General features: G+C 40.0%; 5 protein-coding genes across 7 annotated transcripts; 4 read left to right on the forward strand and 1 right to left on the reverse strand.

The window, feature by feature from the left end:
• The first annotated feature begins 1,224 nt into the window (after window positions 1–1,224).
• Window positions 1,225–4,570, forward strand: LOC121780655 (fatty alcohol:caffeoyl-CoA acyltransferase-like). Its single transcript, XM_042178274.1, has 2 exons — window positions 1,225–1,748; window positions 3,572–4,570. The coding sequence occupies exons 1-2, from the start codon at window positions 1,296–1,298 to the stop codon at window positions 4,463–4,465; spliced, it is 1,347 nt and encodes a 448-aa protein (XP_042034208.1). The 5' UTR covers window positions 1,225–1,295; the 3' UTR covers window positions 4,466–4,570.
• A 1,076-nt stretch (window positions 4,571–5,646) lies between these two features.
• On the forward strand, window positions 5,647–10,659 carry LOC121782560 (chromatin assembly factor 1 subunit FAS1-like). The gene is made up of 13 exons (XM_042180445.1): window positions 5,647–5,870; window positions 6,124–6,680; window positions 6,972–7,071; window positions 7,519–7,666; window positions 7,780–7,903; window positions 8,034–8,398; window positions 8,486–8,803; window positions 8,947–9,028; window positions 9,103–9,240; window positions 9,421–9,837; window positions 9,955–10,092; window positions 10,226–10,271; window positions 10,368–10,659. Exons 2-13 carry the CDS (start codon window positions 6,186–6,188, stop codon window positions 10,535–10,537), a joined length of 2,541 nt encoding a protein of 846 aa, XP_042036379.1. The 5' UTR covers window positions 5,647–5,870; window positions 6,124–6,185; the 3' UTR covers window positions 10,538–10,659.
• Window positions 10,660–15,474: 4,815 nt separating this feature from the next.
• On the forward strand, window positions 15,475–18,991 carry LOC121780557 (stearoyl-[acyl-carrier-protein] 9-desaturase, chloroplastic-like). The gene is made up of 3 exons (XM_042178155.1): window positions 15,475–15,912; window positions 17,495–17,999; window positions 18,231–18,991. Exons 1-3 carry the CDS (start codon window positions 15,806–15,808, stop codon window positions 18,789–18,791), a joined length of 1,173 nt encoding a protein of 390 aa, XP_042034089.1. The 5' UTR covers window positions 15,475–15,805; the 3' UTR covers window positions 18,792–18,991.
• Window positions 18,992–20,560: 1,569 nt separating this feature from the next.
• Window positions 20,561–21,246, reverse strand: LOC121781037. The gene has a single exon (XM_042178716.1). The coding sequence runs from the start codon at window positions 21,211–21,213 to the stop codon at window positions 20,662–20,664; it is 552 nt and encodes a 183-aa protein (XP_042034650.1). The 5' UTR covers window positions 21,214–21,246; the 3' UTR covers window positions 20,561–20,661.
• A 914-nt stretch (window positions 21,247–22,160) lies between these two features.
• Window positions 22,161–26,803, forward strand: LOC121780768 (splicing factor U2AF-associated protein 2-like). 3 transcript variants are annotated; one of them, XM_042178394.1, is made up of 14 exons: window positions 22,161–22,319; window positions 22,622–22,702; window positions 23,010–23,135; window positions 23,212–23,414; window positions 23,635–23,841; window positions 24,005–24,097; window positions 24,197–24,235; window positions 24,590–24,679; window positions 24,809–24,911; window positions 25,129–25,209; window positions 25,566–25,642; window positions 25,914–25,994; window positions 26,115–26,206; window positions 26,456–26,803. In XM_042178394.1, the coding sequence occupies exons 2-14, from the start codon at window positions 22,624–22,626 to the stop codon at window positions 26,577–26,579; spliced, it is 1,395 nt and encodes a 464-aa protein (XP_042034328.1). In that variant the 5' UTR covers window positions 22,161–22,319; window positions 22,622–22,623; the 3' UTR covers window positions 26,580–26,803. The 3 variants fall into 3 exon arrangements, with proteins under 3 accessions (XP_042034328.1, XP_042034329.1, XP_042034330.1); XM_042178395.1 differs by having other exon boundaries at window positions 23,010–23,129; XM_042178396.1 differs by having other exon boundaries at window positions 23,010–23,108.
• Window positions 26,804–27,077: the final 274 nt, after the last annotated feature.

Below are 27,077 nucleotides of genomic sequence, written 5' to 3' on the forward strand. Positions count from 1 at the left end.
AGTTTTAAAAAATGTAAAGAAGAGTTAGTTGAAAAAGTTAATGGAATGTGAGACCCACTTTTTTATATTGGTTTTATAATAAAATGTGAGTGAAGTGAGTTAGTGGAATGTGAGACCTACTTACCATTTATGGTAAAAATGAAGTGTGACAATTATTGAGGGACGGACCGAAATGAAAAAGAGTGACAATTAATCGGGGACAGAGGGAGTATTTACGGTCTTCGTCCAAAAAAAATAGATAAAATTATAAATGATACTGAACTTAATGTGTAATTAATAAAGTAAGAGGGATGGAGGAAAAAATGGTGAAAGTAGTGTTAATGGATTGTGGGGTCCATATTTAGAATGGTATGTGGGGTTAATATTTATAATACTTTCCATAATTAGAATTAGTCTAATTTCGGTGGACATCCCAAAATAGTAAAATTAGTGTATTTTTTTTAGCGGAGGTAGTACTACTTATTGTACTTGATTAAGTTTCAAGCAACTAGATTTCTACACAATGAAACGCTATTCAGAACCACTCTTCGAGGACGATATCCGATATCATTTCCATCGCATCGAGACATGATTATGCAGAATAACAATACTAGTTCTACTTACATTTTAGTTATCGGTACACAAGCTATAGAGATTATTGGGTTGCAAAAACATCTTGCATATTGACAAATCAAAGTAGCGAATAACCAACATTGTATATTCAATGTTAATATAGATTTAAAATACAAAATCACCAGTATCCCATACTTGATTTACTAGAAAAATTACTCTCAAAATACTTTTTTTTGTCTTTCAGTTCATTTATATCCTCATGATATTTAGAAACAATAATCGATCATTGTATGTGTCTATGCACGGACGATCACTCTCTACTTTTACTACCAGATTTACAAACTAATACTTTCTCCGTCCCTGAAAAATATGAACATTTGGTTTGACATGGGTTTTAATATATAATTGGTAAAGTAAGAGAGAGATAAATGACATTCTAAGTAGTGTTAGTGGAGAGTGAGTTCCACACCATTAATAGTGTAATGTAATAGTATAAATTGTAGAAAAAATAATGTATATGAGTAATGTGTTGCTTAACTATTCTAAAATTAGAAAGTTCATACTTTTTCGAGACGGATGGATGGAGTAGTATTGTAACTTTAAAAGTAGGATACATCACTTTTCACATCCTAATTTAATGGTGGGGCATGGTTAATTAGATCTCACCAAGTATAAATAGACAAAATGGGGAAATCAGACAAAGACTCGTCATACCCTCTTCCTCTCTCTTGTCTTCCATCAACATGGGAAGCCTCTACCGATCCTCATCCGAGCCAGCCATCCAAGACCTGAAGGTGTTGATCAACGACTCAACCCTCATATTCCCCTCTCAACAGCCCCCCGACACCCCCATCTTCCTCTCCAACATCGACCAAGTCCTCAACTTCCACGTCCAAACCCTCCACTTCTTCCAGTCTAACCCGGACTTCCCGCCCGAGGCCGCTGCAGAGCGGCTGAGGGCCGCTCTACAGAAAGTCATGGAGGCGTACGACTTCCTGGCTGGCCGCCTGAGGCCCAACCCCCATACAGGGCGCCTGGAGATCGACCCCAAGCCGGCTGGGGTAGGGTTCGTGCTCGCCTCCACCGAGTTTTCGCTCGCCGAGGTCGGCGATCTCGTCTACCCGAATCCGGCCTTCATGCAGCTTATTGTTCAGGGTTTGGAAAAGTTTGATGATCAACCACTATGTGTTCTTCAGGTTAGCTCTCTCCGTCTCTTGAATCGTCTGCTAGATATCTGACCTAAAATGTGTGTTATTATCATGGTATGTTAAAAAAAATGATGGTTTGATGATTTTAATAGTGACAAGTTTTTTGGTTGGAGTCTTTATATTTATTTTGTTTTGAAAGGTTATTGCGCCTAACTATATGAGTTTTTACCAATTCTGATTTTGGACACATACTTTATATTAATTGGTTGATAAAGTATTGTGGCCAGAGGCTCGTACATTTTCAAAATGGAATAATTTATATTATTATTTTCAATAATTATATATAACTTAATAGTAATATAACTATAAATTCTAATCAGAAATACTTAATTTCGACCCATACTACTAAATTCAGCTAAACTAAAATAGACTGGTATTGAATGATGCTTGAAAGAGAAACTTATAAACTTAAAATTTTAATGGGTACGACAAAAGACAAAAAATAGTGAACTAGAAATCCGCATGCAAACTTCCGGAATAGGAATGGAAATTGACAAAATGTTACTACAATCATAATGCAATTAATTAATGACTGCCAACTCATATGTTATTTTTCATTTTAGTGAATAGTCATTGAGCAATAAATTGATCAATTGGCAACTAGCCATAACCCAATAAGAAAGGGGTAGCAATTATGGCCATGACCTAATTTGTTTGCAATTATTATGATATTAACCTAATCTAATTCGTACTACTTACCATGAATGACCAATACATGGTACTCCATCTCCATCTGTCCCACTATATATAAGCAAACATATTTCTTTTTGGGATATCCCATTATAAATAAGTCATTTTCTTTTTTTAGTAAAAAATATTTTCTCTTACTTTATTTTTCATTTTTCACCTACTTTATTTTCTCTTTGATTTTCTACTTTAATTTTTTAAATATAAATTCATTAAATCATGTGCCAAAAAAATGTTTCGCTTATATTAGGACTTAGGGACTATCTCATTGACCATTAATGAAGCTGGACAATTTTTCTTTGCCTATCCTTCATCCATTCAATCCCTGGATAGGAAAATAATATAGATAGAGTAGAGTAGTTACTAACTTTTCTACAACTAATTAGCTAGCTATTACTTAGACATTGCCACATATAACTAATTACAATAAGTAATTGATTTCTTTTTATGTTTACATAATTAGTTTTTTGTGTATGTGCTATACGTTATGTGTGCTACTTAATTAGTTCACGGTTTTATACTATTGACTAATTAAATGTATGTATCCACTACTCTTGATTAAGCATTCATATACAAGCTTATAGTTGAAGATGCAATAGTCTGTTAAATCTTACTCCTCCGTTATAGTGGAGTCAGTTGGTATTTTGGTATGTTATATACCAATGGAGTGATTTTAGTTTTTAATAAAAGTTAACATATTTTTTCTCACATATTTTTCTCAATTTTACTTTATTCATTCTTAATCTCTCTACCTTTTTCATTTTTTACTTTATTCTTCATTGACTTAACTCACTTAAACACAATTCTTCTTAAATTGCGTGCCGAAAAGAAACACATCCACTGCTATGAAATGAAAGAAGTAATATTTGGCTTTTCATGTCACGTTTCCATTTGCGTTCCTGAATTTTAACTAGTAACACAGATTAGCATTCTTAATTGATTGAAAATATCTAGACATCTTTTAAACCAATCTTATGTTTAACCAATCTATGTTATCATTCAAAATAAATGTATCATTATAATAATGTATCATTGAACACGCTTTTTAAAGCATATGTGGTGTATTTGGTAACACAAATTAGCATTGAAAAAATGACTAAATCTTATGTTTAAAACCCATCTAGGTCACATCATTCAAATGTGGTGGTTTTGTAATGGGAATATCCACAAACCACGCTTTAGTGGACGGAATAAGCTTCAAACACTTCTTGGAAAACCTAGCCTCCCAAGCCTTCGACGACAAGCCCATCCCCACCCACCCCTGCCACGACCGCCGCCTCCTCGCCGCCCGATCCCCGCCCCAGGTCACCTTCCCCCACCCCGAGCTCCTCAAGCTCAAAACCCCCATCGGCCTAGAGGAAACCCCCCCAATTTTCGACTGCAAACAAGAACACCTCGACTTCAAAATCTTCACCCTCACCCCCTCCGACATCACCTCCCTCAAATCCTCCGCCGCCGCAGCCTCCTCGAACAAAAAAATCACCGGCTTCAACGCCGTCTCCGCCCTCATCTGGCGCTGCAAAGCCCTCTCCTACGACTGCGACCGCGACCGAGAATGCACCGTTTTATACGCGGTCGATATCCGGTCGCGGCTGCGGCCGCCCCTACCGGCCGCGTACTGCGGCAACGCGGTCCTGACGGCCTACGCCACGGCCACGTGCGGGGAGCTGGAGGATGGGCCGTTTTACAAGGCCGTGGACGCGGTGGCCGAGGGGGCGGCCCGGATGAGCGACGAGTACGCGAGGTCGGCGATCGACTGGGGGGAGGTGTACAAGGGGTTTCCCAACGGGGAGTTCTTGATCTCGTCGTGGTGGAGGCTAGGGTTTGATGAGGTGGAGTATCCGTGGGGGAGGCCCAAGTATAGTTGCCCTTTGGTGTATCATAGGAAGGATATCATATTGCTGTTTCCTGAGGTTGGGGGAGTGGAGAGCAATGGGGTTAATGTGTTGGTGGCTTTGCCTCCTAAGGAGATGGAGAGGTTTCAATCTCTCTTTCTCAAGTATTTGAGGGGTGATTAATTGAGACATGCATGTACGTATCTTGTAATGTAAACTTTTTTTATGCATTTGTGTTTGTATATGAAGCATATATGGATGAATGAAAGTACGTTTTTTTTGTTGTAATAATATAGCCACCATAGTCTTACTATTTTGAGAGAAAGTATGAAAGTTACAAGGGGCAAGAAATAATGAATATAAGTATTTATCTTATTTAGTTCAAAGATCATATATTCCAAATATTAAAATAAATTTATCTTTTAACAATATTTTATCTCTTGTTTCAATTTTTGACAGCAATTTATTCAAATATTAGAATAAATTTATACAATTAATAGGTCGGGGTTTACGAAATTAACTATCGGACTCAAGCCCATCTTCGGCCAAGACCACTTTGTTTCAACCCAAATTAACAAAAATATTCACAACTCAGCTATTTTCATTTCATAGTTCTACAATCGTATTTGTCTCCTTTTATTTGCACTTTTCTATTTTAATTTGTTCCAAACTAATTTTATTATTTTATTTTAACTAAAGAATTAGATTATTTAATTAATATACTACAATTAATTTAATGTCTCTTAATATACTTTAAAATACTAATTTAATTACACTAAAAAATTAATCTCAAATTTACAATCTAAAATAGTAAGTGTGAGTAAAATAAGATGAAGGTAACACTTTATTCCTCCTACCATAAGCAAAGTGCTTCTTTTTTTAAAACTAATTTTAAAAAATTTATAATAAATAATTTAAGTGAAGTGAAAGTAAAATAAAAGAGAGAATAATGCAGATCCAATAAACACTTCACTTATGGTTAGACCCAATTATTTTAGCTAAATCGTCAATGTCTCCTAAAATACAAATTTTTGGGATCACATAAGTTTTACTAATACGAATTGTTAAAGTGGAAAATACTAAAAAAAGTAAATGGAATTATATTAATGAACAGTGAGACATTATAATTCAGAATTTGGATGAAGGAATGAAAATGGTAAAATAAAACAATTTTTAGCAACGAAAGACTGCTTACTATTTTCTCCGGACATATTTTTGGGATAATAGTGAAATTAATAATCCGCTACTTTTATTTACCATATTTTTGGGAATGTAAGCCTATATAGTTGAAAAATGGCGGACAGCAAAATGGAAGAATATTATAGGCGCCAAATGCAGAAATAATCCGCCCAAATTAGCCTCTTGCTGGCGGGAAAATAGCAAATCTACATACCGAGAATCCCAAAATCTTACTGCAAAATCGATACTCCTCTCGAGTTAAGTTCAGCTCATTTCTCTTGCTTCCTCCGTTTCTCGACGCTTGATTTCCTATCAACTATTGAGGAAGCCCAAACGTTCTAATCTGAGACATTTTCTCTATTTTTGCTATATTTTGGGTTCAAACAAAAAAATTCCGATACCTAATTTTGTACTCCCTCCGTCCCCGAATAAGAGTCGCTAATTTCCATTTTGGGCCGTCCCCCATTAAGAGTCACTCTTCATTTTTACCATAAATGGTAGTAGGCCCCACATTCCACTAACCCACTCCACTCACATTTTATTATAAAACCCATATAAAAATGTGGGTCCCACATTCCACTAACTTTTTCAACCAACTTTTCTCTACATTTCTTAAAACTCGTGTCCGGTCAAAGGGCGACTCCTGTTAGGGGACGGAGGGAGTATCTTCTAAGGTCTGTATTTTTCTCTGAGCTAAAAAGGACTCATTTCATTGCATCTAGCGATGGCGGAAGTTGAGCCCATGAAAATCGACGTATCGGATAAAATGAAGCGGAAATCGGACGGCTCGGATCTGAACAAGAGGTCACACAAAAGGAAAAGATTGGAGCCATGTTTGTACGCTGTGAGCTCGGAAGAGAAACAAGCGAAAATCGAGGCATTGCGCGATGAAATCGATAGCCTTGTTAGATTTGCTAAAGATTTAGCGTTCCGAAGCAGAGAAGTGTTGCTGGAAAGTGTGGAGAAAGTGGGGTTGTCTTCTGCTTCTGTGAATTGTGTGATCGCCTGCTTAATGGAGGAGAGTGATCTGCCGTTGTCAATGCTTGTGGATGAAATTTTTGAGAAGGTTAAGGGTAGGGCTGGAAATGGGGAAAATGTTACTAGGGCTAGTGTGAAGAGTAGTGTGCTTATGATTGGGCAGAGATTATGTTATGGTGTGGCTAGTGCAGATTCAGATCTTTTGGAGGATGAGGCGGAGATTGCTCTTTGGTTTTGGGAGGTACAATTTTAATTTTGAAATTAAGTACCTTCATTTGAGTTCATTGCTATTTATATGTATTGCACTGGCTTCTTCATACACATATGGAATTTGCCCTTTAGATTTTGGTATTGTTTGGCATATTTCATCACACTGTACTTTTTAGGTTGCTAGATTGTTGTTTGGTGTATTTTGGTGTACTTTTTTAGGTTGCTATATTGCATCAACCTATGTACTATTCTAAAATTATGTTCCTCCTTTGGATTAGATACATGTTTTTTTTGTACTTTATCCATGTTTGTTATATGGCAGACTAGAGACTTGAAATTGATCCCTAAATCAGAGCGTGTATCTGTGAAAGTTCGCCGTACATGTCGTAAAAAGATTCAGGAGAGAATGGCAGCTGTTACAGGTAGAATTTGTATTATTATGTGTCTATTTGGTTCTTGCCTGTGTGAGGTTTTGAAATGTCGAGGTGTAACTGAATTTTAAGATGTCAAATCACATGTTGAATGTTTGAAAATAATTTTCTTGTTCAGACTGCAACTTGCAAAGAAAATGTTTTCCATACTTGAGCATGGATTTAACCATCGATTTCCTTATTCTGTAATGGTTTCATTCCATTCATTCTTATCTTATCACATTGGATGCTTGTTGAGTGGCTGACTGTGGCTGGTGGGATCATTCCCCCACACAGCTCTGCTTGTTAGCAATTCTGCCGTTCTTTCCCTGGATTAAGTTGTGCACTGCCATTTTGAACACGTTTCTTCTATGATCTCAAAGCTTCATAGCTGAGGCATTTTAGGTCTCTTTGATGTTTACTCATTGAAGCTTATTTGATAAATTTGATCTTTGTCAGCAATGATCAATGCCCTTGAAAAGTCAGGGGACCATCCAAATCACCTGCAAGATTTGACAAAAGCTTCAGAAAAGATTGGTAAAGTTCTAAATGAGGCAGATATCCGATTGTTAATGGAGAACATCTTACAGAAAAATGCTGCTGAAATGTAAGTATTTTGTGGGTGTGCTTAATGCATACAATTCCTTTCTGTAAGATTGCCAATGGTCTTGTTACAACTTTTTTTTTTAGTAGTAACTTGTTACAACTTTGATGCTGAAGGGTTGAGAAGGACGTCAAGAAAGAAGAAAAAATGTTAATCAAGCAAATGGAGAAGAACAAGCAGGAAACAGAGAAAGCAAAGAAGAAAAGAGAGAGGGAACTCCAGAAGGAAATGTTGCAGAATGTATGTATTGTTGCAGTTACTTAGTTTTTTAGCTTTGATTGTTCATGGCCCATGGCCCGGTCTTGTATTTAGAGTTGATTGCATTTTAGTTTTTTCTTATAAATCTATTTCTGAATTCAACTCACTGCAGGAAAAAGAGCAGAAGCGCTTGCGCGAAGAGGCAGAGAAGATGGAAAGGCGGCGTGAGAAAGAAGAAAATGACAAGCAGAAACTGCTGAGTAGGAAGCAAGAGGAGGCAGAGAAAGATCAGAAACGCAAGGCCAAGGAAGAAGCTGAACTAAAAAAGCAACTTGCTCTCCAGAAACAAGCATCATTGATGGAGCAGTTTTTTAGAAGAAAGAAATCTACTTCTTGTGAAAATGACAGTCCTTCAAACAAAGGCACCACATCTATTCCATCTCCTAACTTAATTGAACGAAAATGTGAAACAGTTGTAGCAAATATGGACTCTGTTTTGGTTGGAAATGCTGAAGTTGAGGCCGAAGATATTTGGAAGTAGGGTCCTTTCCCTTTTCCAACATATATTGGTTCAATGTATTAACTAGTAGTAAATCGTAATGCCATATTGTTTTTTTATTGCAGATCACATTTGAGTTCGTGGCGCTGCATTGGGAATTCTATCCGTTCAAAGAAAGTCCACTGGGGCATGCGTCAGAAGCCTAAAACTGAGCTGGTCAAGGAACTCAAGCTTACAACTAACACTGAAATGCCTAGTGACGAGATCCAAGTTGAAGAGAAGGATGTGGATGGATTGATTGACCCCAATATCCATGAAAGACAATATCAGATGACAATAGACAGGCCTCTTTCTCAATGCCGAAATAGAAAACGCAGTAGGCAGCTATTGCAGTTTGATAAGAGCCACAGACCTGCATTTTATGGTGTTTGGCCCAAAAAAAGGTAACTTATTTTCTGATATCATATTGTTCCACTTTAAGCCAATATTGTTGAAGCTAGTTGCTGCGTACAGCTTTAATCTGTCTATTATGTATATGGACCTGTATTGTTATTTCCTTCTGATTGTAAGCTTTATGTTTCTCCAGTCAAGCTGTTGGGGGACGCTGCCCTTTGGTGAAGGATCCACTTATAGACTATGAGATTGACAGTGATGAGGAGTGGGAAGAGGTATACTAAGCTACAAGCTGATGTGGTACATGCATTTTCATTTAGATTTTCTCATATGGAATTTGACCAAGCAGGAAGAACCTGGTGAAAGTCTCTCGGATTGTGAGAAGGATGAGGATGATGAAAGTATGGAGGAGCAGCAAAAGGTTGATGATGAAGATGAAAGTGAAGATGGATTTTTTGTTCCTGATGGTTATCTATCGGAAAGTGAGGTGAGATATAATTTCTGATCGCCTATTTTTATTAATTCTCTGGATTATTTCAATATCTATGTATTGTAAAAAAGAATTGCTACCGGAAATTATAGAAAAGTGGGGGATTTATGGTTTGTTTACAGTTTGCTCCTTTTTTCCTTTCTTTTTTCTTGGAGCTTATCATATTGTGGGTTGCAGGGAGTACAGACTGATGAGATGGAATGTGATCAACTAGCCGAGGATGTGAGAGATCATCTGGATACCAAAGAGCAAGTACAGAGTGAAGAATTTTGTTCCCTGCTCCGACAGCAGAAGTATTTGAACAATATGACAGAGCATGCACTTAGAAAGAATCAGCCATTGATCATATTAAATCTTATGCATGAAAAGACCACATTGTCATCAGCTGAAGAACTATCTGGTTCAGAGAAACTCGAAAAAATGTGCTTACAAGCTCTTTGTATCCGTCATTTGCCTGATTTCCCAGCAACAGAAATTTCCATTCGTGGTAATGAGGTAGATGAGGATTTAGAACCTTTATCAAACAAAACAAGTTCAACACCTCCTTCAACTGCTGCTGCTACTACTATACCCGATTCAGACATGCCTCAATTTGTAAGTTTTACATTTTCCTCACTTTGTTGTTCATGATGTATACTATATTTACTGAAATATCTTCTGGCTTTATACATGTATGGATACTATATATAAAAATTTGCTTATATTTTGCAGATTTCCATCATCAATTCATGTCCACATGGCATTGCAAAGATCTCAGACTCTCTGCATAATACTTTCCCAGCTTTCTCAAAGTCTCAGTTAAGAAACAAAGTCCGTGAAATATCAGAATTCTCAGAAAATCGTTGGCAGGTCATTAGGCTCATTTTCTTTCACTTTATCAAAAAGTCTTTATGACGATCCAGTTTGGTTACAAACGATCGTAATTTTTGTGGGCTTTGATTAGGAGTTATGCGCTGATATGTTTAATATGATGGTGATTCAGGTCAAGAAAGAAATCTTGAGGAAGTTTGGCCTATCTATCTCTCCAGGTATGGTGTGATTTACCTCCCTCACTTGGCCTTTAAATCTCTAACTAAAGTTGATGCATCTGTTTTGACAAGAAAATATGCTTTTTGTATGTGCAGAAAGGAAGTCTCTCAAAGCGAAGAGCGTAGCTTCATTCTTCTCAAAGAGATGCTTGCCTCCATCTAAGGCCACGACTATGAATTTGAACCAAACGTCGCCTCAGCTGCCTGAGAAACATGCAGCAGCTATCGTCTCCCCACAGCAGGATTGCTTGAACGAGCAACGGTGAATGAAGGAGTGTTTCTTTCTTCTGATTTTGCCCATTGTGTAAATGATCATCTTTTGGTGCGTTTGATGGCAGTTTTTGTGTTTCTATATATATTTTTAATTTTACGGAGCATAGAAATTGCATGTGTTTCTTCATTTGAGGGATAGAACGTGTAGCTCCACGACATGGATGCACACGGGCATCTTTGCCCCTATAAATACACCTTGATTCACAAAATTTTCTACCAATACGAAAGAAGTTAATCACAACGATGCTGATTTCTACCTCAATCTAAATCAATAATAAAAAATCGATAAAAAGTTGGAATCCATTGTGGCCGGATAGCATAAACATGGAGCTGGATAACGTGACTTCTTAACGATGACCCATTTCAATGGTCAGAGAGTGATTGTCGACGACTACGAAGTCATTGATATGAAACAATTATCACAATGCATGAAGACCTTGATGGCTTAAATAGAATGCTATCATAATGTAAATTCAAAGTTATTTAAAAGTGTAATTTTAAAATTATAAAATGACAAGAGAAATGAGTAGTTTCAGTGAAAAAAATATCTAATCCTTACTAGTACATTCTTTCTGATTTTCTATGCATAATTACTGAGATCAATAATATTAAATGCTTAATTTGTTCCTAAAATGTCTAAATAGGATAATCTAATGAACTTGGTATGCTTAGAGCATCCGCAATGGCGCCTAGCGCACCGTCTAGCTGAGCGTCGGTGCTAGGCTGTGCTCTAGGCGAACCATTGCAACCGCCTAGCGGTTTTCGGATAAAAAAACCGCCTAGCGCTAGGTGATTTTGTGGCGCGGGGCGATCTGCTCGGCGCCATTGCAGCGTCCGGATCGCCTAGCGCATCGCCAAGCGGATTTTTATTTTTATATTTTTTATTTTCAAAACACTATATATACGCGGTTTGCACGTCATTTTTATTCGCACCACTTGTTTTAACGAGTACCCTCTCTATCTTAATTTCTATACAAAATCAACACCGAGAAATGAGTAACGCGGGTGGTAGTAGTGGAGGTAGTGGGGGGGATGCTGAGGAGTACGAACGTCGAATGGCCGAAGCGTTGGAGGCCTATACGACCCGCGAGATAAACCAATGGATGCAAAGGGCCTAGCAGCCGGCGATACCTCGACCTCGCCCAGTGGTCCACCGCCGAGAAGTGATTGATCGTGATCACGTAGCTGCACATTAGCGCCTATACGAAGACTACTTCGCACATGAGCCGCGGTTCAACGCCAACCTTTTCAGGCGCCGTTTTAGGATGAGCAGAGCCCTGCTTATGCGTATTGTTAACGCTTTGGAGCATCGATATCTGTATTTCCGCTTCAGGCACGATGCGGCTGGCAGACCCGGCCACACACCTATTCAAAAGTGCACTGCGGCAATCCGGCAGTTGGCCTACGGAGGCGCGGTAGACATGTGGGACGAGTACCTCCACATCGGTGAGACGACTGCCCTGCAATGTATGAAGTTTTTCTGTCAGGGCGTGATTGAAATATTCAGTGATTAGTACCTTCGAAGCCCTACCCCCGAAGACTGCCAGGATCTGATGCGGATGCACGGGCAGCAGCATGGGTTCCCGGGGATGTTAGGCAGCATAGATTGTATGCATTGGGAGTGGAAGAGTTATCCCGCTTCCTGGAAGGGGTTCTACAAGACCGGCTATAAGGGAAAGAATCTCACGATGATCCTCGAGGCCGTAGCTGATTACCGGCTCTGGATTTGGCATGCGTATTTTGGGATAGCCGGTTCGAACAACGACCTCAACGTCCTCAACTCGTCGCCACTTTTCAACGAGCAGTGCCAGGGCGTCGGTCCGGCCATCAGTTTTGTCGCCAACGACAACCAACATGATATGTGCTACTACTTGGCGGATGGGATATACCCTAGGTGGCCCGTCTTTGTGAAGACGATCCGATGCGTATCAGATGAGAGGAAGGCCAACTTTGCGGCACGGCAGGAGTCGGCGCGCAAGGATGTGGAGAGCACATTTGGTGTGCTCCAGTCTCGATGGGCGGCAGTTAGGGGTCCAACGCGTTTGTGGCATGTCGACTGCATTGCTGATATAATGTACGCCTGTATTATCATGCACAACATGAATGTTGAAGATGAAGGTGTACAAGTGACTAATTGGGCCAACGACGATAATGAAGCCGGTCCAAGCCACGGCGTGGCCACCCCCAACGTACGGAGTGGGGTACCTCACGATGAAGCCTACCGCCTCCAAGCACATGCCGACATGCGCCAAACGGAGGCTCATATTCGACTCCAAAAGGATTTAATTGAAGAGTTATGGGCGCGGAGGACTGCAAGGCGTTAGTTTTTTTTAATTATGTAATTTTTTTAATTAATGTACTTTTTAAATTTTAATAATATTATTGAATTTTCTTCGTATCTGTGTCGTAAATTTAATTCCGTATTTTGTGTGATTGTTAATTATTTGTTTTATACTCCCTCCGTCCCGGGCTACTCGCTCCTTTCCTTTTCGGCACGGAGATTAAGGAATGAGTGTATAGGAAAGTAAAAAATGACGGCTGTAGGTGAAAATTTTTACTAAAAATGGAAAGAGTGCAAGTAACTTGGGACGCCCAAAAAGGAAATAAGTGCGAGTAGTGCGGGACGGAGGGAGTATAATTTTGAGTGATGTGGCTAGGCTATTGCTGGGCTATTTGCTTGTCTTGATGATGTGGCACGAGGATTTTTAAGGCTGATGATGTGGTAGGAGTAGTTTGTGACTAGACTATGGTTAGAGCATCTCCAGTGGCGGACGTCCGGTCGGACGTCGCGACGGGCGACCCGGACGTCCGCCATTGTGGCGTTTGGGGTCGGATACGGACGTCCCGTGAGGACGTCGGGTGTCCTCGGACGTCCCTGCGACGGGCGGGCGGACGTCCGCCACTGTGGCAAGGGTCGGACGTCCCGCTCGGACGTCCGAAATTTTTTTATTTTTTTTAAACCCTATATATACGGCTCGTTGAACTTCATTTCATTTGCATCACTTGTTGTTAACAAGTTTCTCTCTTCTTTTACTACAAATTTCATTTCTACTTTTAATGGAGAACGATAGGAACTCCCCGGCCACGAGCGAGTCGCAGACTCCGGCGTTTCCCATCGACCTGGAGGGAAACGCCAGCGGAAATGCGACAACAGTACCGGGAATGGGACAGATGGGTGGGATGGGTGGGATGATGTCCCCTTATATGTACAATTGGATGGGACAGATGGGCGGTATGGGTGGTATGATGCCCAGGGCTGCCGGGATGGGGGGCATGACCCCAAATATGATGATGCCGGGGATGGGGATGGGGGGCATGACCCCAAATATGATGGGACAGATGGGTGGGATGATGCCGGGGATGATGCCGGGGATGATGGCGGGGATGATGCCGGGGATGATGCATGTGGGAGGGGGTGGCAGGGGCCCTGAACCACTAGCGGACGATGTCTATCGGCCGGTTGTGGATATGCAGTCTACTGATACCCCTTCCACTTATGTTCCGGATACTCAGTTCACCGGCATAGACACTTTCTCTTTTGAGGAGTTGGGGATATCTCCAGTCAGGCAGACGCCCGATGATATGAGCGGGGGCAGGGGGAAGGGACGTGGCAAGGGCAAGGGGAAAGCCCCAGGGTCTTCCTCACGAACGGTGGCAGAGGAGGAGGATGAGGAGACGGGAAAGAGGACGATCTGGAGCCAGTGGGAAAACGTCGCGCTTGCGAAGGCTTGGATTGCAATTGTCGAGGATCCCTATGTCGGTGCCAACCAGCATATTGACAGACTATGGCATCGGATCGCTGAAGCCTACCACACACACAAACCGGCTAGTGCGAAGCGTCGCCTTCCCGAACAGTGCCGAAAACAGTGGGAGCGGTTGAGGCCTAAGCTTAGTCGATTTGCTGGCCTCTACCAAAACAACCTCCGCCAGGCAAGCAGCGGTATGTCCGAGGAGGATGTCCGAAACCGTGCCTTTGCTCAGTACCCTGACAGAGCCTTGAAATTCAAACAATTCGACCAGTGGGAGGCCTTTCTCGTGGTGAAGGATTCCCCAAAGTTTTGTGGGGGAGTCGAATCGGGCTGGGCGAAGCGGACGAAGATCAACGCTTCCGGTGAATACAGCAGCAGTGCTGGTTCGCACGAGCTCCCGGAAGCCGATGAAGTGTCCCCGCTACCGCAATCAGACTCTCGCCGTCGTCGTCGCCCGGTTGGGCAAAAGGCTGCGCAACGGAGGGCTAGGGGAACCAGCAGCGGTAGCGGGTCGTTCGAGGTTGAATCGGAGGCCCCTGCTCCCCAAGAAGATATCGACCGCCTCGCCCGCGCGCAGTTAACGACAAGCTTGGTCCGGACCATGCATAGGTGGCATAGCACGACCGATCCGCTGTACAAGAGGATGCTGAAGGATGTCATCGATGGATGTCGGCGCGATTTGGGGATGCCCCCCATTGGAGATGATGGCGCCGAGCTTAGCGGAGGGGACGACGGGGGCGGCACGGGCGACGGTGACGGCACGGGTGACGGCACGGGTGACGGGGGCGGCACGGGCGACGAGGACAGCGCGGAGTGAGCCGGGCCCATTGGATTATGTATTTTTCTTTTTTTGAATGACTATGTATTTTGCTTTTTTTTCTAACTATGTTTTTTTTATATTTTATGAATATGTATTTTTGCCCGTATTTTGCTTTCCCGTATTCCGTGTCAAAATTATATTTCCGTTTTTACGTAATTAAATTATTGTGATTTTTTTTTATTGCGGGATGTCCTAGTGACGTGGCAGTGGGATGGGAAGTCCTAGTGACGTGGCAGGAGGTGTTTTTGGGATGTCCTAATGGATGTCCTAGTGGGATGTCCGCCCACTGGAGATGCTCTTAGGCTATTGATTAGCTATTTGGATGATCTTATAATGCAATCTCCTAAAGTCACTCCTAATTCAGATTCTAAAACCAACCATCAAATAGTAGTAGAAGCAGATCACTTGACTTGGTTTTCAACATCTGCTACTGTGGGAAGGTACAATACCGACTCCAGCATCAAGGAGTTGTACCTTGGCGAAGAGCGCAGCCAATTTAGCGACAGCATAGGAAGCATCGCCCTCAACAAGTGGTCGGTGGTAACTGCCAGCCATCGGCATTTATTGAGCTGCGCAACTTTCCCTTTTTGCCTCTCTTTTCTCTCCATTTCTGAACGAAACCCCAACCAGTCAGTGATCTAAATCTGGAAATAGCTGACGTTTAGAGAGACTCTGCCGGAATACTGTTAACAATGGCGCTGAAACTAAGCATTTCGCCCATGAATATGCCTAATTTTCCGGGGTTTCAGCTCAGATCTCACAGGGTTTCCATGGCTTCGACCATTCATTCTCCGTCAGTGTAAGATTTCCTGATTCTTATTCTGTAAACCATTGTGTATTTGCTTTGATGTGCTGAGTGGTTTAGAGGCATGTGAGATCAACTAATTCAATTCGCATGCTTATTTAGTCATGTATTGATCTGGATTTGGGGTATTTCGAACGAATTGCATGGTGACAAATGACAATCGATTGCTTTTCATTTTTGAGGAATCCAATTTCTCTAAATCTTCGTTTTTAAAAGAAGATTTCATTTCAATTTAACTCGTTATTTCAGGCTTTCAGCTGATGAGTTGTCTTTTTTATTCATAAAATGTATCCGATCTGACCTTCATTGAGTCCTGCTATTAACATTCATCCTTGCTCTGTTTAGCCGAAGCCGATTGGCCTTGTATTTGTTGGCTGTCTCTCTCTCAGGTTGATATTTTGCCATTTTTTAATTCTTGGCGGGGTCGGAGTGGAGTCGTGTTGAGTTTGTTGTTTTGCACACTTGATCTTCTGGTTGTCTTTTTTTTTATTTGCCAGCAGATTTTGATGCTCCTAGTTAGATATTAAGCACAAGCATCTTGCTTTTTTATGTTATTAGTTTTGTAGTAAGTATTCTACTATATCATGCTCAATTGTTGAAATTTGTCTCTTATTTGCTGTTGCTGACAGTGTTCAATTTTATGGTTGGCAGTCGATGTATGTTTAATACAGTTCAACTTAAACATACTGAGTCAGCAGAGTGTATCACTATCACATCTATGTTTCACTATTACTAATGCCCGTTACGTGTAAAGTAGTACTTATATACTATGCCATGTAACATGGAAATGTAGTAGAGAAATTGAATTGAAGTGTGTGTGTTGTGGGGGGGGGGGGGGGGGGGGGGTGGAGATGGAGTTAAATCCTAGCAAATGTTTTCTCTCGCTAGATCTTGTCTTTCATGTGTTTATTATGTAGTTGATAGTAACTGCGTGGAATAGGTTGATGATGTAAGAGATGCCTAATTTCTCCCTACCATCTTTCTTTTGAGATTGGAATCGTTGATATTCCGTCCTATAGTATACCAAACTTCTTGACCCCATTGTTTATTTTATTTCTTGACCAAAAGCTGGTGGTTAGTACATTTCCTGCTTCTTTCCTTTGATTGGAGACTAGTGCAATCCTATTGTCTCATCTTCCCACCAATATTATTTCATCAATCAGTTTATTGTACTCAAAAAAGGAAAATATTATTTCTGTGGAGGAGGGAACTTTATACACTGAGACATTATCTGGGATAACTGCCTAGATGATCTATACGCAACACTTTAGTGTACACTCCATTGTTATAGTCTTATAGACATGCTGGTTGTATTGCATAAAAACATCCGTTCATATTCCTGGTTTACATTTGTCGTTGGACTCGCCCAAAGATGTAGATTTGTGAGTTTTGTTTTGATCAAAATGAAGAAACCTTGCATTTGTAATTCCAAACAAATTGAAGGCCATACACTTTTTTTTACCGTAGCTGCAAGAATATGGCTGATATCTGTAATTGATAAACTCATTGGAGTTTTGTGATTTGTTCAACTGCTTTGCTCTTGTTTATCTTGAGAGTTTTCATTCGCTGCACACAGAGATGCTGGAAAAGTTAAAAAGCCTTTTAGTTCCCCTCGGGAGGTTCGTGTTCAAGTCACCCATCCATTGCCACCAGAGAAGCGCGAGATCTTCAATTCGTTGCAAGATTGGGCTGAAGAGAACATCCTGGTGCTCCTAAAGCCTGTTGAGAAGTGTTGGCAGCCCAATGACTTTCTTCCAGATCCATCTTCAGAAGGCTTTGAAGAAGAGGTGAGAGAGCTTAGGAAACGAACCAAGGAGCTCCCCGATGACTATTTTGTCGTGTTGGTCGGGGATATGATTACAGAGGAAGCTCTTCCCACTTATCAGACTATGCTCAACACTCTGGATGGAGTGCGAGATGAGACTGGTGCCAGCCTCACCCCTTGGGCTATCTGGACGAGGGCCTGGACTGCTGAAGAGAATAGGCACGGTGACCTTCTCAACAAATATCTTTATCTTTCTGGACGAGTTGACATGAGGCAAATCGAGAAAACCATACAGTATCTGATCGGCTCAGGCATGGTAAGACTTCTCCATTTTTACCAAACACACGCGATCACCCACTTAATTTTCGTTTCATTTCACTTTGTAGTTATCTTGGTCATTCTTTATCTTTGTTCAGGAGTTTTATCAATGTAGATCATGAATATGAGTTAATCTAAGGATAATCTTGAATCTAACGGGCATCCCGTTTGATGGTTCCACACGAGTTATTGTGTTTTTAAATATTTTTGTTTGCTTTATAACTTGCAGGATCCGGGAACTGACAAAAACCCATACCTCGGATTCATCTACACCTCATTCCAGGAGAGGGCAACCTTCGTATCTCATGGAAACACAGCTCGGCTTGCCAAGGAACACGGAGACCTGAAGCTAGCTCAGATCTGTGGCATCATTGCCGCAGACGAGAAGCGCCATGAGACGGCCTACACCAAAATCGTCGAGAAGTTGTTCGAGGTTGACCCTGACGGCACAGTGCTTGCGCTTGCAGACATGATGAAGAAGAAGATATCAATGCCGGCTCACTTGATGTACGACGGCGTGGACGACAACCTCTTCGAGCACTTCTCCTCCGTAGCACAGCGGCTCGGAGTCTACACTGCCAAGGACTACGCCGATATCTTGGAGTACCTTGTTGGGCGGTGGGAGGTGGAGAAGATGACGGGGCTATCCGGGGAAGGACGCAAAGCTCAAGATTACGTGTGCAGTTTGCCACCTCGGATTCGGAAGCTGGAAGAGAGGGCACAGGCTCGGGCGAAGCAGTCGGCGCCCGTCCCGTTCAGCTGGATTCATGGCAGAGAAGTGATGCTTTGAAGCTAGGTTGTCTGCCGTCGTACGATTTCGTTTTCCTGCTTCTTCTTCGGCGTGATTGAAAATCGATAAAAAGAATACACAATGTTTGGGTTTGGAGTATATTTGCTTGACGAAACGGTTTATGTTTTGTCTTGAATAGCTTTTGCTATGCAGATAAGACTATTTAGTTTACTTATTAAGATAGATAATAATGTTCCTTATATTTTTCGTTGCTTTCTTTTGAAACCCCTACAACATTATTTTGGTACATATTTAACTATTCAATAAAAACTTTATAGTTTTGATCAGATTAATTAATAATTAAAAAGACAAGAACTTTTAAAAAAATTTCTTTAGAGCATCCGCAAGAGTGGACTAAAGGTAGGATTAGCGGTTAGTCCGTGGTGGTTTACGTTGCAATAGCGGACTAAAGGTAGGACGAAAGGTAGGACGTCCCGAAGTAAGACGAACGCTCGTCCACGCCCGAAACCGGACGTCCTACCTTTAGTCCGTGCTCTTGTTGGCTATTGCGCGGACAAGAGCACCGGCGTCCTGATTATTTTATTTATATTTTTTTTATTTATACTCAATATTTGCAACTCATTCCACTTTATTTTTTGTATATTTGATAAACACTAACAATTAAAATGAATTAATTGTATTTTTCAATTTGTTTTATTGGCTAGAGCGTCGGCTAGTCCTAGTGCTAGACTATTATTGTGCAGTGGGATGCCCTAGTGACGTGGCATAATGTGTTTTTGGTTAGTCCTAGTGCTAGGCTATTGGGATGTCCACACTATTGTGGATGCTTAACATTTGATTTAATAAGATTTTAATAGTATATAATTGGTAAAGTAATATAGAGATAAATGGTAGAGTATATAAGTAAGTAGTGTTAGTGGATAGTGAACTTCACATCATTAGTAGTAGTATAATGTAATAGTATAACTTGTAAATAAAATAATGATTATGAGACCGACTAATAAGAAAATAGTTCATACTTTTTATATTTTTTAACTTTAACGAAAAATGCGGTTGAACATCAATTTTATAAAAAACTGTTAAATATGTATCCAAATTGTTAAAAATGTATTGAACTAAATTTTTTTGGGAAAATGTGAGAGCATCATTAACGCCGCGGGTCGGACCGCACCTGGGTCTTGGCCCGCGGCCTGCAGCACTGAAGGGGAGGGAGTTGCGTCCTCAGGCTAAGCCTGAGGAGCGTTGGAGGCTCTCGGGACGCGCCTAGTTGTGGCCCGGTCTAAGGTCATGGGATGGACCCAAACCTCGAATTCTTTTTTTTTGTATACATTTTGTTCAACGTTCTTCCACCAATTTCTCACTTTATTCTCCATCTATCCTCTCTATTTATTTATAGAGTTTGTAATTTTTATTTTATAGGATTTGTAATCTTTTATTTTCAACGGAATAATGAATTTTCCATGTTTTTATTGTTCAATGCTTTCTATTTTACGAGCTTGCAGTTGTGAATAGCTCAATTTAATAGTTGGGGCTTGGATCCGGACAGGGTTTAAGGATGAATTTCAAGTAATTAATTGAATATTAAATAATAACGGCATTACAACGATAACCCTCCATCGCTATGCAAATAAATAGATACTCCCTCCGTTCCATAGTAATGAAAGTGTTTCTTTTCGGTACAGAGATTAAAAAAATTGTGTTAGGTGAGTTAAGTAAATGGAGAATATAGTAAAAAATGAAAAAGGTAGAGAGAATAAAGTAAGAGAGTGTGGAGTGGAGAAATATGTTACTTTTACTAAAAAGAGAAATAGAACGTACTAAAATGGTAAAATGACTATATTACTATTGAACAGTAGGAGTACATGCCAAACAAACAAAATTAAAAATACACTCCAACAAGCGGCGCATTTTAGACTTGAAACGGCCACGGCCAGCTCTTCAAATCCTCTTCATCGTGCACCTTCCCCGCATTGCCGCCCTTCCTCTCCACATAAGCGTAATAGTTGAGGAAAAACGCGAGCGTGAGCACCACCCACTCCAAGCAGAAAATTAACACGCACAGCCCGCCGGCGAGCTTGAGTATCACGACGCCGTCTTCCTCCCTGACGTACGATTTCAGGTGTCCGAGGAAATCGGAGGGGCGGGTGAAGATGAGGACCGACGCGGAGCCCTGGAAGATGGCGGTGAGGACGGTGGCCACCATGTGCGCGCCGTAGAGCTTGGCGGCGGCGGAGGAGGGGGACCGCGAGGCGCCGGCGCAGCCGGAGACGGCGCCGGCGATGGTGATGACGTGGAGGAGGATGAAGAGCAGGCCGATTAGGGAGGGGAGGAGGCGGAGGGAGAGGGTGAGGAAGATGCAGCTGGAGGCGCCGCTGAGGAGGATGTAGTTGGAAAGGAGGAATACTTTGTGCGTGTGAGGGTGGGAGGCGTCGCCGGAGTTGTCGATTGATAGGCCGCCCATTTCCGATTGCGATTGGGGATGTGAGAGGAAGGGGGAAACGTATATATACATGAGAGTGCAACGGGTATATGACCGTTGATTGAAGAAAAACACCAGATTTTTCATTTTAAAAAGAGAATGTAACGGATAGTCTTTTATACTCCCTCCGTCCCATTAAAATATGGGCATTATATATGACACCAGAATTAAAATAAAATTGGTAAAGTAGAGAAAGGAAGAGAATGGTAGTTAAAGTAGAGTTAGTAGATAGTGTGACCTACATTATTTAAATGATATAACTTTCCAAAAATTGAATATACATATTTTTTGTGGGACGAATGAAAATAGAAAGTGCACCTATTTTTATGGGACGGAGGGAGTAGTAGTAAAATGCAAAACTATAAAATTATGGAATAGTAATTTAAGTGATTTTGTCATCTAACAATTGCCTTTTGAACACCCAACATTACGAATTTTGTTATTTTATGAAAAATCATAGAGTAATTTGTTTGTTGCTAGAGATTGTTGTACCAAACTAAATTACTTAAAATCCAAATATATTGCTTGCATCAAACCGAAATACGAGTATTGCTTTTTCAGATTTTTCTTTTCAAAATTTAAAAATTCCGGTTCAATATGAATTGTTTTTAACTGAAATAATCTGAAAAGTGGTATGAAATTGAGATTTTTTAGTATTTTTAATTGAAAATGTGATTTTCGGAATGTTGGGTACACAAAACGTGAGAGTGACATTTTCTGGGTACCATTTTTATAGTTCACTCTTCTTATGATATTTGAAGTTAAAATTTCAATTGAAAGTCAGAATAGCCATTAAATTATAGGAGTAACAAGTAAAAAAATCTAAAGAAAAAATGATTTAAAATAAGAAATAAATCATGTAACTATAAAATGAATAAATCATTACATTAACAAAATCAAACTAAAGAAAGCCCAATCTTCAAGGATAGCCCAACAATTTAATGAAGCTCAATTCAGAATCCGATCCATTGCCTAAACGGGTCAATGAAGCTCCTCGAATACGAATCTCCCAATTTGCATTTTGTAGAAGAAGAAGAAGAACTACCTGAAGAAGCGGGTTCCGATCCCGTCGCAACCGCAAATTCCTGGTCCGTCATTACTTTTTTCACGAATTTATGTGTTTCCATTCTTTCAATTCGCGACATGTCTCGAAAGCTCGTATTCAGCACTTTTTTTGTCGATAGTGAAAGGAAATAAAATGAAAGTTGTTTTAGTTGGATCCATTTGTGTTAGTTTATTAAGAAATGAAGGGTAATTACCTCATTTTACTGGAGGCGTATATCACTGCCAATTTTTTAATGAGGATTTTTTTTTATCACTGCCAATTTTTTAATTTTCTGTGATGTTTTGTTAAATTATGGTTTGAGCTGACGATTTTATGGAAATTCAGAAATGAGTACTGGAGTTGGATGGTATGTTCTTGGTCAGGATCAGCAGCTTATTGGTCCTTACACAATCTCTGAGCTGCAAGGTGATTTAATTGTCTATTTTATTATGATTGATGATTCTATGGTGAATTAATTATTAGGTTGCTGATTTATAGTAGGTTCTGTTTTAGGTTTTTGTATTCTAGGCATTAGTTTGTAACGTTTTCTTCTTCAACCACCTTTCGGAGATTGGGGGCTTTTTTTATCTTGCTAGTTTTTGTCACTGGATTTCGGCTTTGCTAGTAAGTTGTGGACTCGGTGCTGGGATGATCAGTTCTTGTTTGTGATGTTTGACTGGTCCTTTGTCATAGTTAAGACGTGTGCCTAAGATCGTTTAACTTGCTTTGACAGAGCATCACTCGAGTGCCTATTTGCATGAAAGTACACTTGTATGGGCTGAAGGGTGCAGTGATTGGCAGCCGCTATCATCGGTTCTTGGGTTATCAACCGGTTCTCAGCAGAATGCTCCTAGTGCAGGCTTTGATACATTTCTGTTTACTTTTATATGTGATGAGCATTATGATTAATAATTGAAATTTTGATTATTGTGCAGTCGCTGTAACGTTTAATGAAGAAGAGGAGTTTGAAAAGTGGCAGAGGGAGGTTAGAGAGGCAGAAGCAGCGGCAGAGGCAGAGGCCAACCTAAATGATGATCTGGAAAGGCCTTCAACTCCGCCTGAGGGGGAGGAGGAATTCACTGATGACGATGGAACTAGATATAAATGGGATCGGACTCTTAAGGCTTGGGTACCCCAGGTTGGTTTAGATATGCATAAAATTCTGAACCACCTTTTGTCTATCCTAATGCAGTAATTGGTTACGGCTTCTAATTTATGGATTGATTAATGTTTGGATGAGTCAGCATTTTATTTATTTTTTTGGTCTCAGTAACACAACAGGTTTCTTCGATTTACATACTTGCTTGTAGATGCTGCATCTATCTTTATTAAACTGAATCCAAATTTGCTTGTGATAGGAGGAAACGGATCATACGAAAGAGGATTATGGTCTGGAGGATATGGTTTTTGTGCAAGAAGAGGAAGTATTTCCAATAGTGGATGCTAGTGATCTGGCAGCGGAAAAGAAGGATAATGATGCTGTTGTTGTAGCTGTTGAAGAGAAACAAAATGGCAAGCGAAAGCATCCTGAGGAAAGTGCTGATAAGAAAGCTACAGAAAAGAAGGTTGGTTTTTTCAAATTGTGTGATTATTTCTTTTGTATCTGGTAGAAAGCTCTCTGGCCTAGAATTATATGCCAAGAGTGCTAAGTTATGCTTATTTCTCCAGATTGCGCCATGCACTTTTATTTCATAATCACCAGGTCTATTTACTTTTCATTCCTTGTAGGAACCCAACAAACCACCTGATTCTTGGTTTGATTTGAAAGTTAATACACATGTATATGTAACCGGCTTGCCAGAAGATGTCACTATTGAAGAGGTTAGTGTTGACTGAGTTTGCTGCCAGCAGAAAAGTCTGCAGTTACATTTTCCCAACTCATCATCATTGAGAATGAGACTGACACGACATCTGAAACAGATGGTTGAAGTGTTCTCGAAGTGTGGGATCATAAAAGAGGTAATTGACATCTTGGTTATGTATTACTTCGTGCTAAAGCCTAAAAGAAATAATTTATTATGGATATTTTACTGCAATTTTAGCTATCTACTTCACTGAATTAAGATTCCATCCATTTCTTTAAAGCATTTGGGCCTTTTGTCGTCCTTATTGTTTAAATTTGTACTGTACTATTCTAAAATGTAAACATATTTACTGTTGCCTGATAAATGGATAGTCCTTAGCAATTTACATGGTTTAGGGGTCATCATTACATGATTTGGACCATGTTGTAACTTGGAGTTCCATATGTGTGAATGTTGAAGTTGATGTTAAATTATGATACTTATAGCTTTCATGGCTGAAACGCTTTAGGATCCTGAAACAAAGAGGCCTCGAATAAAGATCTATGTTAACAAAGAAACTGGAAAGAAAAAGGGAGATGCTCTGGTAACGTATCTGAAGGTAATGTTTCTTTCATGCAGGATAGACTGTTTTAACTATGATGACGATAAGTCGATAATGAATAATTTTTCTTTTTATCTGTTTTCTGTCTTATGTTAGTAGTGATATAATTTTTTTGTTTTTGTCTAGGAACCTTCTGTAGACCTAGCTATCAAAATTTTGGACGGAGCTCCTCTAAGGCCTGGTGAGAAGACTACCATGTCAGTATCACTAGCTAAGTTTGAGCAAAAAGGTATGGATCATGGACATAGCTATTCATTGTGCTCTTTGGCACTTACTATTATCAAATGTTCAAGAGCATTATCGGAATTGCTAGTGTTGAATCTTAGCTAATGTTAACTTGGGAGGAAGATTGTTTGTTATCACTATTGTCGTTTTCATTGTCTTTGATTTTGGTTTTGGTTTTGGTTTTGGTTTTGTTACTCTAATATTTGCACTTATTCTCTCAGGTGATAAATTTATATCCAAGCAAGTAGACAATAAGAAGAAGAGAAAGCTTCATAAGGTTGAGCAGAAGATGTTGGGCTGGGGTAAGATCTGTGGCAAGTTAAATTCAAATTTTGTGTTTCGAACTTCTCTTTCTTAATTTTAGAAAAGCATATCTAGCAATTTCTTTACTGATGTGTATGACCACTCTGTAAATTTGGTCTGATTTTGATGATATGTTCGTATATATTTTCATCATATTAATTTCTTTCATATGGAGGAGGGTTGTATGTTGACATTCATTACTTCACTATAAGAGAGAATGGATAATTGATTAGGTCTTCTGGATTCCATCTCTCTTCCATGCTCATTGTCCATCAATATATGCATTCTCATGTTCTCGGTCACTTGATGTAGATTCAGTTAGATATTAATTAAGTTCATTTTCATGAACAATCAGGTGGCCGTGATGATTCAAAGGTGTCTATGCCAGCAACTGTCCTTCTCCGTTACATGTTCACTCCTGCTGAAATGAGGGTAATGCATTGTGCCTATCTTTCTGACTTCGGCTAGTGAGTTTCCTGCTGTGAACCTATCTAATCAAACTTATTTAGGCTAAATCAGTCATAGCACTAAGTCAATATCTAGTGCAGTATCATCACTGAAGCAGATCATAAATAATATATATCTTTTTCCGAGACCTGTTCCACTCTGGTTGTTGCTTTAGTTCTTTGATCTTGATGTGGTATATATCATAGGACAATGACAGTTTTCTCTGACGTATGTATTTTGCTTCCTTTTCTCATAGGCCGATGAGAGTTTGCACTCTGAACTGGAGGAGGATGTCCGTGATGAGTGTGGAAAGCTTGGCCCATTGGATGCTGTCAAGGTAATTCTAGTTTATTTGTAAGCAGTTGACGAAGCCCTGCTAATTCATTCATTTAAAAATACTTGTACTTTTATCTTATGATTCATCTCTAATAACTTCTGCTCGGACATGGATTTTCAGATATGTGAGAATCACCCTCAAGGTGTTATCTTGGTGAAGTATAAGGATAGTAAGGATGCTCTTAAATGCATAGAGTCGATGAACGGGCGATGGTAATATTCTCATTCAATTTAGTGTCCCTTATTTGTAGTAATGTATACATACGACAAAATCAAAATGATTAGTAGACGTTAACACAGAATACCATAGAGTGATAATTGCAAGCTTCAAATCAATACAGTAATGCGTCCCCTATCGAGAACTTGTATTCCTATAGGGCTTCAGCCGTCATGGCATTGCATGGTTACTGATAAAACACTACACATTCTGACGTTGCTTGGTATTTTTTTCTTCGTTTTCAGGTTTGGTGGGAAGCAGGTTCATGCATGTCTTGATGATGGCACCGTCAACCATGCTTTGGTACGTGATTTGGAAGAAGAGACCGACAGATTAGAGAAATTCGGGGAAGAGCTTGAAAACGAATGACAGATTGTTGGAGTAACGACTGTCATCTTGTAAATGTAAATGAGGAGTGTCATTCCTGCAAGTTTCTTGATATAGGTTTGCAGTTTCTAGATTCACTGGTGATTTATAGTTACAGTTTCTGCTCTCCGGAGAGTATGTATTATTCTTTGAGAATATATTCCCTCCTATTGTAGTACGTTTGTTCCCATATAAATTGAAGACTAATGTCTAAAATTTATCCCCAACATTTGTTCAAAAAATATTTTGAATCCTACACATATGTTACTTCTAATCACTAAACAATATGTTTTGTTCCATCATTAACACTTTGAGTTAAGTACTACTTTTGGTCTTTAATATATGCTTAATATACTATATTGGTTTAGAACATTCACTTTTTAAAAATTGGCTCTTAAACATACGAAAACGCAGTCAATTTGGTCCTTTTTAACGGTTTTGTCAATTTTTTACCGTCCGCAATTAGCGAAAATTTGATCTGATTAGCCTAATCCGAGATTA

The sequence above is a fragment of the Salvia splendens genome, chromosome 20 (assembly GCF_004379255.2).
Source record: "Salvia splendens isolate huo1 chromosome 20, SspV2, whole genome shotgun sequence".
In the NCBI taxonomy this organism is placed as follows: Eukaryota; Viridiplantae; Streptophyta; class Magnoliopsida; order Lamiales; family Lamiaceae; genus Salvia; species Salvia splendens.